Source organism: Phalacrocorax carbo, chromosome 5 (assembly GCF_963921805.1).
Source record: "Phalacrocorax carbo chromosome 5, bPhaCar2.1, whole genome shotgun sequence".
NCBI lineage: Eukaryota > Metazoa > Chordata > Aves > Suliformes > Phalacrocoracidae > Phalacrocorax > Phalacrocorax carbo.
The window spans coordinates 58,896,970-58,913,162 of NC_087517.1; the positions used below are offsets into that span (position 1 = coordinate 58,896,970).

At 47.2% G+C, this 16,193-nt stretch overlaps 1 protein-coding gene across 2 annotated transcripts; it reads right to left on the reverse strand.

The window, feature by feature from the left end:
• Nucleotides 1–893: 893 nt before the first annotated feature.
• NRIP3 (nuclear receptor interacting protein 3) lies at nt 894–16,175 on the reverse strand. 2 transcript variants are annotated; one of them, XM_064452682.1, is made up of 7 exons: nt 15,615–16,175; nt 8,693–8,872; nt 7,891–7,973; nt 4,988–5,127; nt 4,519–4,571; nt 4,323–4,420; nt 894–3,020 (listed from the first exon to the last, which is right to left on the reverse strand). In XM_064452682.1, exons 1-7 carry the CDS (start codon nt 15,948–15,950, stop codon nt 3,008–3,010), a joined length of 903 nt encoding a protein of 300 aa, XP_064308752.1. In that variant the 5' UTR covers nt 15,951–16,175; the 3' UTR covers nt 894–3,007. The 2 variants fall into 2 exon arrangements, with proteins under 2 accessions (XP_064308752.1, XP_009513123.2); XM_009514828.2 differs by having other exon boundaries at nt 894–3,023.
• Nucleotides 16,176–16,193: the final 18 nt, after the last annotated feature.

Below are 16,193 nucleotides of genomic sequence, written 5' to 3' on the forward strand. Positions count from 1 at the left end.
ATTTTTCCCCATTGATTTTTCATTTCTGTGTGCTAGGACTCTGCTCTCTAGCATCGGGAATAGTCTAAGTCTAGAAACACATAGTAGCTCCAGGAAGCACAAGAAGTTATTTTTGCCTGTACATTTATCCTCTTCATTTTTTCTCCACTTCATTGCTGGAGTCTGGTTTCTTTCTGTGCTTGGAGAAAGGCAGCCCAGTGCTGAGCAGAGCCACTTCTACTGGGCTTGGAGTATTGCTGCTCCACCAAAGGGTTTTGCTGTGGGGCTTTGAGTGGGTAAAAGGATAATTTCTCATAAGTAAGAGTGAGAGATCAACTACTGCTTAATCAGCCTAAAGCCTACCCAGGCAGAGATAACAAGCTCCTTAATCCACATTCAAAGTTTTGGGGAAGATCCTGATCTCAGGCTTCTGATCTTCTGTTTGTGGCCACCTACCTATTGCATGCATGCCTTATCTGTCTTTTGCTCTGACCACTTTCTTTTCCTAGCCTCATGACGTTTACAAAGTTGCCTTTGTATTTCCCTACACTGGCTGGCATTGCCCCAGCAAGCTAGCCAAACACAGCAGAAAAAACTCAGCTTTCCAAAGGGTAAAACTCAAAGCAGCACAAGCAGGATCTGACACCATCTTTCAAAGAGAGATGCATGGCAACAAAAAGCTGGGATTTCAAATGCTAACATTTTACCACAAGTGCTGCATGCCATTTAGCTTGCCCAGTTATCACGTCTCCACGGCTGCTCTCTGTACGGTCTGATAGCAATTCTCAACAGAAGCACAAAAGCACTGTGGAACCCCACCAGGATAAAGAGCGAAATGAACTCCTGTTCTCAACAGAGATGAGATGTGCACTGAAAACAAATAACCAGCATATCCAGCGTACAAGCAAGTAAACAGCAATAACAATGTAACTTTATTTAGATTTAATTTGACATTTAGCACAGTAATAAGCACAGAAAAAAGTACCAAAATAACAAACTCATAGCATATTAAATAATCAAATATATTTAATATTTAGTGAAACATTTCTACAACACATCAGTGGGACTGCCCTGGGCAGCCCAACCCTGTAAATATATATACATATATAGCTGTGTTATATAAAATACTGTATGTAGAGAAAGCACTAAAACTTATCACCAAAATAGAAAATAGCTCAAAATATGGATAGTTCAGATTTGCTAGTCATACCCAATATTGAAAAGAGGTTCAAACCCACTGCAGGAGATAAAGCTCCAGCTTAGATGCCATGGCAGGCATGAGATGGCATTCCTGGGCACAGACTGGCTAAAGCTGGCAGGAACCTGGCTCGTGGGACAGGCTCCGACCTGAGCCAATGGCCACGAGGTGACAGGGGTTACTGGTCCTAAGTGGAAATGCCAGTGATGGCAATGGTGCTTGCGGCTGACGCTACGCACCACGGGATGCCTGGGCGAATGGTACATTAATGTCTGCAGGGTGGCTTAAGTGCATGAGCAGCCACTTGGACCTTGTAGGAGACCCCACAGCCCAGCTGAGCCATGCTGTAGCCTGTGCCTGCCTGGGGCCAAAGGGCTTTTGCTAAGAGCTGCTGGAGCAGCACTCCCGCTCCTGCAGCCCACCGCTGGCCTTTGTGGATGCAGCTGCAGCAGGACTGGCCACCGGCAGATGCACGACATCACAAGGATATTACTCTGAATTTTAAAGATGCCTCTTCAGCAGATGACAGTCATTAATTCCCATAAGCTTTTAAAAATCTAGAAGCTGCTTTTGTACAAGGCCAGGCTCCCCCCCTGCCCCAAGCAATACCATATGTTTGTTCTGGTCTGCATGCGAGCAGCATGTGAATTAGCAACCCTGGTGCTACAGGACAGTAACACCAAATGAAATGTTTGTCCTGGTGAAAATTTCCACCTGCCCTGAGGGTGATCAAGGTTAGTGTTGTACTTAAGATCCCAGGCAATTTGTAAATAGATGTAAAAAATATGGCATTTCTGGCAGCATCACTAAAGTCCAACTGGAGTCAATAACCTCCACCAGCACATAGCCCAGGTGTTGCTGGTGCTTCAGGCTGGGTGCTGGGCAGGCAGGCGGAGGCACCAGCCCCAGTGGCAGGGGAGAGCTGAGAGCGCATTGTGCCCATTTGTTTCCTGACATACCAGTGAGGCTTTGTTTCTGCTGCTTCCTGGACAACATACTTTTGTGCTTGTTCATTGCTTTTTGGCTCAATACAATGATTAATTTTCCTGACTACTCCTGCTAGGAAGGCAGTGAGACCTGCCTGGAGGTTCCCTCCCCAGGGGATTTCAAGCCCCAGCGAGGCAGCACCATGATGTGCTGCCCCTGTGCCGGCACCAACCCCATGGTGAGGTCGGGGCTGCAGGACATCACCCCAGGAGCCCTCCCAAACCCTGTTTCTGTGCTTCTGCCATGCCACTGCAGAGAAGCCTATACCCCATTAATAACTCTGTAATTGCTCTTTCTCATCAAGCCAGCAGCTGCATCCCTAATTACATGGCAACAATACTATGCTAACAGGATGAACTATAATTCCTAGGTGGTATTACCATTGTTATTTTACTCTGAGATATTTCCTGGTAATGGCTATTTGAATGTGGCAATATCAATTAAGTGAATATAAATTCTTAGCCCCTGGAAAAATCATTAATAAAAATTTCACCCTGATAGCCTCTAATCACAACTAAATACAATTACTCATATGAGGCCACTATAAAAAGTATTTTTTTTCATCAGAAGAAATTCATACGGTTTTCCCAACTGTTTGTAATAAAGAGAACACTATATAGAAAAGTCCAGAAAATAAGCACACATTTGTTTCTCAAAACCCATAGATAAACATGACAATATCTCTAAATTACTGGCTACTGAACAGGATTTCATTTAGCTCTACTCAAACTGTAGCCTAGTGTAAATGTTTTCAAAGCAGTGCGCTGCTATTTCATCTGGAACAGCTGCACAGGATTTCTTTGATGTCAAGGTCTTGTGTGGGGATGGTTTTTCAATTTCTCTTTATGCCTCCAAACTGCTGAAACAGGAAGGAAAAGACATTCAACAAAATAGGCAGTTTTCATTTAAAAAAAAAAAAAAAGCAGCAAAATTTGGCCTTGAATGCAGCACCAAGAAATATTTCATCACTGCAGTGATGCCTCTCGCATCCCTGTTCCAAAGAAGCTAGGGAAAACATCCTGTGGGCTTGCACTGCAGTACAGTCTCCCTGTGGTGCTGTACCAGGCGCTCCCCAGGCTCGCACGTTGGCAGCACCCATGGCCAGTGGCTGGCTGGGGTACGCGGCGGGTGCACATGTGCTCTGATTCTGATTCCCTGCACCAGTGCATACATCCCTCGTGTACTCCCCTAGGAGCATAAATACAATTAGCTGAGGAAAGTCTGCTCCTTCCCCACTCCTACCCAGGCTCCTTGACCTCAGTGACACCCAGCACAGCAGGCTTAAGCTGCATGGAGGCTGCAGGACATCCAAAATTACTGTGGCTTGTCATGACAGGCAGCTAAACAAGGTTCTGCCCTACGTCATTTGCCAAAGACACTTTCTTATGCAGTGAGAAAACATCATTTAGATGGCTGTGTCCACAGCGGTCATCTCTGAGCAACCACAAGCGCTGCCTGCAAAGCCGAAAAGACACATAAGTGCAAATCCCCCTCTGAGGCACCTGGTGCCTGCTGGTTTCATAAGTCAGAGTCAGGAGCCAGTGATACATCTCTTCTTCTCACTGCTCAATGAGGAGCCCTGTGCAGTGCCCAGAAAGAGGGGGATTGCCCTGCCTGCTGCCTGCCTGCCTGCAAAGCCAGCTGTCACAAGCTACACACATTTAGGAGGTACCAGAGCAGACAGCACAGGTTTCTTTTTCTTTAAGGAGATAAGGCTGAAAAAGTCCAGGACAGCACAGGGAGAAGTGGCAACACGGTTATCTCCAGGCAGGATCTCTCTGTCCTGCACTTTGCAAAACATTCATGTGGGTTTATTTGCCTTGTTCCGTAAATATTTTCCAGAAAAAGGTTTGTTTGGGAACACTCTCAAAGCAGCGCTCAAGGAGTCTTCCTAGTGACCTCCAAAAAGTACATTTCCTAAGGTGTTTTTTCAGACACCCCCTTTGCTTACTGGACAAAAAGCAGCAAAAGCTGAAAAAGGCTGCTGAAAAAGCCAGGGATGATTCCAAAAACCTATAAGCTGATGAAAACAATTTCTGCCAGTGCCGATGAGCTCTTACTCACCTGCAGCAAGGGTCTGGGGGCTCCTGTGTGGCCATGCCAGGGGCACTGCCATCAGGCTCAGCTGTGCACAGCTCAACCCCCCCAACCAACTTACTGCTCTCCTGCCGCAGCACTGTCACTGCCCACAAACGGGATTTCTTCCCTGTCTGTCTCCCCCAGAACGAGATGGTGCTTCTCCATGTTTATGACACACTGTAGAAAATAAATGCCTTTAGGTAAGAGGGAAAATTGCAATTCACAGTGTTCCCAGCTCCCCAGCAGGTGTAAAAGCCCTGCTGGAAAAACCCTACCTTCAGAGATTTCAGTGTCTGCAGCCCAAAGGAGAAGGGTTTCTCATTGTCTTCTGAAAAATAGGAACATTCAGATTCATATATTCAAAACATTCTCCCATGCTTTTTGTTAGTGTCTCCATCCTTCCTTCATGGCTGCTCTGCTAAATAAAACCCAGTTTCTAAAGGGACTGAATTACTCTGGAAGGGAACATGATCGAACAAGGGCAGGCGGATGCACCTGCAGAGATACACGGTGGTCACTCCATCGGCACAGCAGAGCGCAAGCCCCATGCTGCCAGCACAGCCCTGCTGAATGCATCCTCCCTCCCTCCCTCTGAAGGGCCAAACAAGGACTTTTGCTGCAGAAAAGCAGTATTTCTATTTTAATTTTAACATGTTTCTGAAGCTTAATTTCTAACCTCTGGGGTAAGAGAGAGTAGAGCCTCAGCCCGCACCCAGAGGATCAGAGGAGCCCACACACACTCACCCACGACGAGGGCAGCACATTCCACAGGGACCGCTCCCACTGTGAGGGCGAGGCACTCGATCTGGCCGATCGCTCTCACCTTGTGCGGCAATGAAACCACCTTGTCTTCGCCAGGGAGTGCTTTAAGATGCTCCTTTAACCTGTGCATTGAAAACACCTCTGACATGAAATGGCCGTGGTTTGGCTGCTCTGGCAAGGAGCAAACGGTGTTTGGAGGGTACTTACTCCTGAAGTGCTCTTAGCTTGCTCGTATTACCATGCTGTTATTGGAAAGCTGCTTTCCTTACAGGTTTTCTGTGATGCTCTGCATACAGCCAGCAGCCTACACCCACGTCAGGCCATTGCAAGACCCACAACACAGCCCTGGGGCCGCATCAGCCCTTGCCCCAAGCAGAGCTCCTTGCTGGATTTTGCTTTTTACCCAAGGAATCTTTTTTGCCACATTTCCTCAAGACTTGGGGAAGCTGCTGATCTAAAATTGTTTCTAATGTAGTGTGGGTGTAAGGAGGGGATACTCCACTCCAGCTCCCACCAGTGGAGCTGCTGACACAGTGTCCCTATGCCTCACATTCAGGGCAGCACACCCAATCCATACTTGTTAGCAGGTGCTGCTGCTGGGTTTATTCAAAGGAAATGGGGACAGATCAAATCACATTCAGCCTGAGAAATGCAAAAAAAGGATGTCAGGGACATCTTAGGTACAGTTGTTTCTTCTATCTACACCGCATGAACTAGTCTGACAACACTGATTAATTATTTAGCTTCAGTTTCCCTTTTAAACTGAACAAGAATCTAATGGAAAGGCAGTTTGAGGCGGTGGTCTCTCCTTCAGATAAAAGCTGTATCACTTTTCAGCTCTTTGAGGCACTTTTCTGTGGAGCTGCATTGCAGCAGCACATGTATGTGTGTGCCTGTCCAACTGTCCTGAGGGGAAACCAGCCCTCTGGGGGGAGGGGACACAGAGTAAAGCCACCTTCAAGGAAGCACTTCATCACAGCTGAGATTGACTCAAGGACGGACAGATAGCACGTGGGCAATGCATGGCTGAAAGCTGGCCAGGAAACTGCAGCGGGGTGAGGAGAACCAGAGGTGAGGGGAAGAGCTTGAACTGCACCATGACAAGATGCAAAAAGATTTTTTAAAAAGAAGGCAGGAATTGAGCCCGTGCTTTGGGCACACACACGCTGCTTTTAGGTCCTGAGCCCCCAGAGACCGCAGCAGCAGGGCCTGTCCCCAGAGCCACTGAGCCTCAACTGCAGGCAGCAGCACCCAGCAAAGCACGCTGCAGGGCCCCTCCTGCTCTGGCAGGAGCAAGAGCAAAATCACCTAGCACGCCTCTTCCCTGCTGCTTTCCAGAGCTAGATTTAAATAAAACTCATGTATTATCATTGCCACACATGCTGGACTGCTTTGAAGTAAAACATCCTGGAGCAGTGCCTGTTGTTGCAATGGGACCTAACGCAGTGACAGCAGAGTGAGCCAGGCATCAAAGCACTGGTTTTAACCCACTTTGTTAATCTGGCTTTAGCTTCTGCCCCCGCAAACAGAAACAGCAAAGGAGCTGCAGGAAGCTGCCTGCAAGACAGCCCTGCCTGCTGCATGCCTCGGCATTCAGGATGGGGTATCACTCTGGCCTTGCTGTCTGCCTGCACATGCAATGTGGCTCCTGCACACCCTGGTGTCTATGAGGTCCCACCTAGCAGGAACCAAAGCTCACTCATTGCCGATGGGGAGGGACAGGGGTCTTTTAACTGCAGCTGTCCAGCTGATGGCTACAAAAGCGGTCTCACTCAAATCAGGAGGGAATCTCCGTGATGTGAGAGCAGAAACTGTCTCTAACCTATTTCTTAAGCACTCTTTGAAGGGCAGGACTGCTGAAGCAGGCTGGTGCTGCAAAAACTACACTGGACATGTGAGTAACACAGAAAGCAGATGAACTATCACAGGGCATCATTGTGCAACTCAGACATGCTGAGCAGCCAATACAGAATCTTGCAAGATAAGACCCCTCCAAATGCACCGTTATCATCCATAAGCTAGGCTGAGCAGCTCCACAGTTTGTGACAAGCTTGTAGTAAGTGTAGTCACCTTCCAGTCACTAAACACTGTTGTGCAAAGAGGTAATTACTGTCTGGACAGAAAACAGGCACCATTCATTCAGCGCCATGCAGTAGTGGTCAGGGAGCAACTGCAATTGGTTTTTGCATAATCACTGCAGGTCAGTGATAAAAAGCAATGACTCCATGGGAATAAAGTGCCAAAATCCCCTTGATACCCTGTAAACTGCTGCCTGATCCTGCTCCTTGGAAATCAGCAGTTTTGCTGCAAATGGCTGGCAGTCAGCTCTCTAATGCCTCGTAAATGTATTTCCCTTCAACTGGGAGAAATCCTTTATTGGGAGTAGCAGCAGACAACAAATTTCAAGGACATGCACGTACACAACCACACTGCTGCTTTAGACCTGGCGCTGCAGCCCCCAGCAGGAGCACATCCAGCTGCCAGGTCCCTGCCTCGCCAGGCAGCTGGGCTGGGCTGACCCGGCCTCACGCCTGCCCCAGGGACACAGAAGGCCGAGGTGGTTTCAGCTGTTTCACACGGCACTGAATGACAAACAGGCAGGCACTGAAAAAAATACAATTGCATCCAACCTTCTGAAGGGATTTACTCAGAAGTGAATATGTTGGTACAAGTGGCTTTCTATTTCACCTCACTGCAAAGACATTTAAGAATAAGGCAGGATTTGATTACAACAGGAGGCTCAGGGGCTTGCCCAGACACAGCCCAAAGCACTCCCTTCCAGAATAGCCATCTCTGGTGTGAGCGAAGCCCCAGTCCCAGGAGCACTGCCTGTGCTGCCAGGTGCCACAAGTTCCCACAAAACAGAAATCCAACTGGATATTTACCCTAGCCTGTCCAAGCAGGCAGACGACATGAGGTTGTGTTGCAAGCCAGTGTCCACCACAGCCTTCAGCTCCTTCCCTGCACACTGCAAGAGCAAGCAGAGACAGGAGACGATGTGTGGGATGCAGGATGAGCACAGGGTATCTGGGGTCTCTGCTCCACACCCTCCGGTCCCCACTGAAATGCCCCATCTCACACCAGCCCATCTCCGCTCCACTGCACACTCAGTGCCCACAAGGTATAGCCTTCTCCACCCCAGGCACCCAAGAGTTTGCTCTTGAGATGGTTTTTGAATAAGGTGGTGCTACTAAACAACATGATGTTGGTTCCTCACCCCTTCCCAGCAAAGTTTGCCCCTGCAGAGAGTGGAAGGGGCAGCCTCAGAAAGGAGGGGATATTGTGGAGAGTGGGAAATACAAAAGGTCGTGAGAGTAAGAGGGAGAAATGAGAAATTACTCTTGGGGAAAGAAAAAAGGGATGGCATTTGAGGTAAAAAAAATAAGCTGTGAGCACAGGGATTCACCATGGATAATTACGCCTCAGTGTTACAGCATGCTTCCCCAGCCCGGCTACTCCCTCCATCCTGATGTCCAAGGGAACACATCCATCAGACCAGTTTTCTCTGTGATACCCAGGCGGGCACCCATGCCACAGCAGCTCTAAGCTGCAAAGGGAAAGCATCCCCACATCCCTGGTGGAGTGCAGCCCTAATCAGGAAACATGGAGAACAAGGGCACAGCTTGAGGCTGTCAGAAATAAAATCTGGGGGGAAAAAAACCCAGAAGGCTGGGGAAGGACTATTACCTGGCAGCTCACCACTATGAGCTCCTCATGCTCTGTTTTCCCTGAGCTGGCCAGTTTGGTTGGATTCAGCTTGTTGGTCTGCGCTGAGATATCACTCTTTGGAGTCCAGCTGCCTCGGCTGCTTCGTATTTTTGATAAATTTGTCTCCATCAGGCGCTTCTGCAGGATATTATGTGGTTGCTTTAAGAAAAAACACACACAGAAGAGCAGGGTGAAGTCAAAGGAAAGCCATGACCTCCATCGCCAGTCTGCTTGTGGTGCCCATGGGCCAGCACTTCTCTTGCAGGAGGGATGCCCTAAAGTCTCAGTCTCCCTGATCCCAGACTGCATGTACTCTTCCTACATCTATTTGCTCTCCTGCCAGCTCTGGCTTACCTGGCTTTGACTAAGTAGAACCACTTTGTATTGGAAAGTGAATAATCCTTTCAGAACTTTAACCAGAATTTGGAGGAATGATTTTCTTTTCCCAAACTCAAGTTCAAAATTTGATTTCATATAGGAATCAAAACAAGTCAGGATTTTCCAAGCTGGTGTTTCAGCTGTAATTGCCTTCATCTGTTGACAAAGATATCAGGAATTCTGCAGTAATGTGAAAAGTTAAGAGGTAACATTACCTTTCCAATTACATGTACCAGCTAAGTATGAAAAAGGCATATGGATTTACTGAATGAACACAGATGCTTTCATTGAGCATTGGCATTGCTGGCATAGGAAATACCTGTGTCCAGCCTCCACCTGTGGCAATGCTCTTTGTGTGAACAGACCCCTAATTTAAGAAGATAATTTAGGTGCCTGTGCATTAGCTTTTACAGGTGTGAGTGAACAAGGCCCAGCTGCAAGAAGAGAACTACAGATGGTAGCTATTGTCAGACCTAGTCTGACCTTTAGATTAGAATTTGATCTAAAATTGCCCCACATGGCTCTTCCCTCCCCATTTGTATTTAGCTGCTAAGGATGAGTAAATGGGACTGATCCTGCATGCCATGCCATAGGAGCAAAATGAGAGGAGGGAAGAGATAAAATCGTCTGAGGTAGACAGGTAGGTATTTTCCTGGGAACCCACAATGCTTTGTACAGCGGCTTCTCACTTTCTTTGTCATTTCCACTTGCTCTGCGAGAAGCATGTTGCCTTTCAAAAATCTCCTCCAACTGCTTTCCCAAAAGCCTTTTTATGTTTAATGTTCATCATGGATGGATGCACATACTCTGCTAGAGGTGAAATGATGCTGCTTGATTATCTGCTCAATTCCCTGCCCAGCAAATCTCCCCTCCCATTACTGCCCTTTCCTTCTGATTTTAATTTGTCCATAGTTAGACCTTCTTAATGGCTTACTCCTGAATTTTTGCATTCATATTAAATATGCCTGTGTGTCTGCAGAGACATCTAAACCAGCAAACCTCCTCATCCCAAGGGAATTTCAATGGGATCAGGATAACTTTGAAAAACTCAGGCTGTGGTTCCCCAAGTTGGCCAGCGCACACCCTCATGCGCAGCACTACATCTTTAAAATAATCTGTGTGGCATGTTAAATAACAGCACTTACAAAAGGCTAATGCAACTTGGCATCATCTTAAAATAATTGCAACCACGTTAATGCTTCAGATCCTGCTGTAGGCGTTAACACAGGCAGTTAAACTGAACCTGGCTGATGAGATTGGGTAGATACAGCCAACACCAGTGGTCACCAGGACACATAATCTCCTTTTTTCCCCACTTTCACTGTTCTTACTTCTGCATACAACCTGCAACTTGAAATAAATTTTCATGATCATTTTCGGTTGCAGGCGCTATGTCTGACCAGCATGCTAAAGAGCACATCCTGTGCAAAGGCAGTAACGTAGCCACACTCCCCCTGATGGGGAGAAATCAGATCCAACATTGCACTGCCTTCTTCATGCACAAAAAGTAACAAAGCTTCAGCACTGCGCTGGTGACCACCACCTTCCCAGTGAGACTGAACAGAAGAAACCAGTGTTACTTAACTCTATTAAAGACAGGCAGAATTGCTCTACTAATAATGGACCCTGTGCAGAAGGACAAGCAAATCAGTTTGGAAGCGATGGCTCCCTTATATGAGGCAGAAGCCATAGGTGCACAGTTGGCACTGTGATCCCCTCCAAGACTCCTCATCTGAGCAAAAATGCAAGCCAGGGTTTGCTCACAGTGGATGGCACGTCCTTCTTACCCTTCACGTTTGGCTGCAACTCAGGCACACATCTGGAGGATTAATTCTTCTCATCATCCAAAAAACCTAATGAAGGGATAGGGGACTGGAGAAGCAGATGAGTGAAGTTCCCAGCTGGCCAGAAGACAGCCTGTTGCACAGTGGTCACCTCCTTGCGCCCAGCCCTGCTCAGTTAGGACTGAGAGAAATTTCTGACCGACATTATCCAGGACAGTCTGGGTGCTCTTCTGATCTGCCTGGCCTCAATCACATTGCCAAATGACTTTTAAAGAACAGGCTGGAGAAGAACAAGTCACCGCCACACTCATCATTACTATTTTAACTGTCATCTACCCTTGATTTAAACCTAATTTTTTTTACTAAAAGTTCTCCTATGGACTGTTAATAGTTACGTATGTGGGTTTTCTCATGCCCTGGTTTTATGAATTCTATATGGGATCCATCACTGAAAGGAAAAAAATCCAGCACTCAGTGAACGCGAATTACCACCACAAACAGGACTGTCTTTTGTTGACGCTTGCTCTTCTGAAAGCTGCAGCAAATCCTGCCTTTGGGGGGACAAATGTTGCTTACATTATGCTCCAGTACAGATATAATCTAGCAAGAAGGGGCTGAAAAGGTTCCCTGCAGCACGATCCTGTCTCAGGCTATTAATTAGTTTGCTTTAACTTGTATTTCCCTTGACTCTCATGTGCAACTGAGTGAGGGATGTTAGTCATGGAGCTGACTCAAGTGATGGATACATACTTGGTAAACAGATAATGTGCCAGGGGCCATTTGCAAACACACGTTTTGCTGGAAAACTGCAAGTAGACTGTGTCTGGGAGGGAAGGAAAGGAGGAAAACCTCCCATGACAGTGTTGGAGAAGGCAGCCATGTTCTCCCTCCAGTGTGGTCTGGCCACACAGCCAGGACTGGTGTTTGAAGTAACCCAGATTATCTGGTACTGTCTTTCTATGCATCACACAAACTGTTGAAAGTATTATTAAAAAAATAAAATGTTACATACCATCATGTAAGTGGAAAAAAAATAAGTTATTTCCTAGTATTGTTCAGCAAAATATAAATGCAAACCAAGATTTTTTTCATAAAATATTTCCATCCCTGAGACTTTGCAAAAACATACAGTCCCCTAAAAAAGTCACAATAGAAACCTAAAAGAAGTGAGTGGAGGCATCAGCTATTGCTGGACAGTCAAAACTACAAATAATTCTGTCCGGTTTTGTCCTCTTTAATTTATAAGTGAGTGTATCACTGCAGCTTGCAGTATCCATCTCTCTGGCAGGTTTCCCATTATTTTGGCTTCTAGATCTGGGGATAACAAGACCTGTCAACAACAGTTTCACTCAGGTGGAAATCAAAGTCAGGGAAGATGCCAGCTCCTCCCCTCCCCAAACCCATCTCAGGAGGTTTGCCTTCTCTTCTGTACCTAGACAGGAGAAAAAAGGAGTTTTAACACACCAGTGGAGCTCATCCCAAGAAATAACCAATTTCTCTCTCTTCTTCCCATCATTCATCCAAATACACCTCTTCTACCAGCAGCCTGTGCTCATGCGCTGTCAGCCCCTCTCACAGTGTGATGAGGTGGGACAAGAGACACCTCCTGCTCCCCTGTGACCCCTGGGTGCCCAGGGAGTGGCCAGGTCTCTGATCAAGACAGTGCACACAACATCAAAGTTTTTTGCATTTTAACCAAGATGCATCAAACTCTGGGGAGCACACCATGGGAAAGCTGGGGAAACTGGATGCACGGCAATGTTGCACCAGCTACAGGAGCAGGGGATGAGGCCACGGGGACACCCCAAGCTGCGCTGAGGACCCAGGTGCCATGGGGAGACTGAGGGCATTTTAGGAGGGTAAAATGCTTTCTTTGTTATTATTTATAACTTTGTTTTCCAGCTTGTAATGTGATGCAGGACTGTTTCAGGTAAAGTCCCTCTAAACCAGTCTGGTGGCTCTCAGGTATCAGAGCATGAGGAGGGGCTGCCAACTGCCAGCACATCCTGCCCAAGTCAGGCGGGGGGTCATGGTTACAGTGTCAGGAAGCCCAAATGCCAGCTAACAACCATCTCACACCGATTTTCTGGGCTTCAGGGAGGAGGCTAATAGTGAGGCATCAAAACAAAGCCATTTCTTCTCCGTATATCCAGCCCTACATTTGCCAAATCCAATGTACGCTATGCTATATTTTGGTCTTATACTAGGTAAACAAAGTGGAATACATAAAGGGAGCAAGGAGCTAGAAAAGTTCGGTCCAACCCAGAATAATACACTGAAAAATATCAGAGGCTTAACAAAGATAATTACAACAAGTATTTATCAAATCTGCCTAGATGGGGCATCGCCAGGAGAGATGCTTCAGGAACCCAGTAATGGCACACAAGCTGGGGGATGCCAGCACACCTGCCCCAGTGATCTGCTGCCGCCTCACTGTGTGCAGCATCCCTTGCACATGGCCAAAAAGAAGTGATTTCTCCCCAGAATCAGAGTGGTTGCTGGCAGCTGTAACCCTGACAGACAGAGTCTGTCCTCATTACCTGTCCCTGTCTCTGTGGAGCTGTTACCTCCTCTCACCTCCTGCTAAGGCTGCTGGAAAACCCCCATGGGAAACCCTGCATTAATAACGTCCGTCATGTCAAAAGCCCTTCCACCCACGTCACCACAGCAGTAGCACAGCTTTAGACACAAAAACGTGCTGCTTTGTTAGGAGGTGTGCAGTTATTCACAAGAAAGGTGTGCAAACACCCTGGGCAAAGACCGCTGGCCTCCTGACTGTGCAGGTCAACCCCTCTGGCCCTAGACCTCTTGGTGGGGATATGCCAAGTTGGGGGCCAACATTTCAGAGGCTCTTGATTCTTCTCCAGTCTCAGAGACACACAACCTCCCACTCCTTCTGGGGACAACTCTGGCAGTGTTGCTTCACTGCAACAACTCTCAAATTCATGGCGTTTTCTCTGGGGCTGTGGGAACAGGCTCATGTGCCAGTGCTGTCACTCTGGGGGCTCTCCATACGCATACCATGGGGCAGGAAGCTGTGGCCAACACAAGCCCTGGCCACATGTGCTCACTGTCCTATCACCCCTCACTGTGGTGTGGGGACAAGGTGGTTTTGCAGTGGGGTGGCCCATACCAGCTCAGTTGTCACCTCATCCTGGGCTGGAGACCCACCACAGCCAGGGTAGTTGGGGTGGGCAGCACACCTCTGCCATGCTGCACCTCCTTTTTGTCCTTGGAGGGGATCAGGAGCTGTGGACCTCCCCAGGGCTTTGGCACATCCCTGGAGAGAGCCTCCCCCCATGTGGATCCTCCTCGCAGGGACTGTGGGTGCAGGTGGGGCGATGCTACAGTCACGGCTCAGCTGGTGTGGGCACAGGAGCAGGGAGGAAACCTTGGGTGATGTTTCTGTGACCAGGGCCATGGCGAGGAGCCCCATGCGCTGCCCCTGGCATTGGGCCAAATGTGGTCCTTGCTGCTGCAGGGAACAAGGACTTCAGTACCCAGTGGCCCACACTCCTGATACCTGTTGTCTCTGTCATCTGAGCAGGCCAGAAACCCCTGTCATCAGGGTCTCAGCCCCACACACTGTGGGTCACTGAGCCATGACATATTATTTAGACTACAGATAATAGTAATAACACCACGACCATGCTCTGAAAAGGCACTTTGTAGCTCCCTGACAGAGAGCTGCCATTCCGTGGTGACCAGGAAGCTACTTCCGAGCCTTTCCCTAGGCAGGAGCTTCACTCCCTGCCTGCAACTGCAAAGCATCTGGGATGTCAAAAAAATCACTTCCATGTGTGCTGCAGAGAACAGCCAACTCATTCCATTTATCTCAGCCAGGCAGAGCCAAGCCTAACCTATCTGAGCAGGAAGGCTGTGACAGAACAAAACTACCCCAACTGAAAAGAAAAAGATTTACTTTTTCCAATGGACCTGTACCAAGCATTGAAGAAAGCAAATACTGTGTGTTACAAGGTGCAAGAATTTTGCAACAGTTGGGCAAAAAAGTAAAGGAGCTTCCCTCTGTAGGATATATTTTCTAGATTTTGTTCCTTACATCAGAACTTTTGATATTACTTTAAGTATCATTTTTCATTAGAGAAAACTCAAACATTTGTGCATAATAGTATTTAGAAATGCCCTCCAGCCGCTGGACATAGCGAAGAATATTGTATGTCAGCTACAGGATCACATGGATCACTGCATATGTAATATTTAAAACCTAGAATTTTGTATCTTCATTTAAAAGAAAAAAAACCAAACATATATATATAATCCTAATCAAAGTGTAATCTTGGCAGCTTTATATTTTGAAGTACTAGTTACTGCATTTTACCAAATTTTCTACGATTATATGTTGTGCATATACATCCATCACAAACATGTTTGTGTGTATGTATGTATTATATGAAGCCATTTTGATTTACTCTGATTCAGAGAGGATTTTTGTACACAAAACAGCATCACATTTTCATTTAAATGTAAAAAAAAAAATCAGAAGCTTTTAGATCCAAGTGTCAGGCATCTGAAGGACCTACTAGCAAAAAGAAACCCCGGTGATAAACAGCATCATATTTCTACTCCCTTCTTTTTACATACAAAAGCCTTATTTTTAAAATCCATTTCTACAAACAACCAACTTCTCCTCCTAACAGAAGAATGGCACGAAGAAAAGAAATAGACACTGCCCTACCAGCTTCTTAAGTCTCCTTCAAATAAACACAATAAAGCCTTACAGTATCTTTTGAAGTACCCAGCTTCTTCAGCCCATCCAGAGGGAGGAGATCTGCAGAATCCTTGTGAATAAACTGAACTGCCTGCTTCATCCTCCTCTGCTGGCGAAGGGATGCTGCTTCCCTTATCTCCACTTCTTTTCTACTCGGCTCTGTCAGGATACCCGAATAAAACATCTTTCCACCCGCGTGCGGCTTGCTTCTCAAAGACGCACCTCTCTGGGAGATGGTGCTGGGGAGATGCTCTATTGCCTGCACTTTATAACCAGAGCCTGGTGACGTTTGGAGACCAGCAGGTACTCCAGCGACGCTGCTGAGTAAAGGAGGGGTTGGGCACATTGCAATACGTTGCACAAACAACCGCGGGAGATCTCAGGCTCGGTCTAAGGGAATAAATTGGCACCGTTCCTCCTCACTGCCTTTCCTGAAAGCCAGATTAGCTGCAGGCATCCAATGGCTCTCAAAGACCCCCAGCAGCCTCACGGGCAGAAAGGAGAATGGCAGAGCACAGGCAAGGCTGCAAACAGCCCCAGGAGCCAGCGCACCTCCCAGCCAGCCTCTGAAGGCACAGCTTTTTTTGGC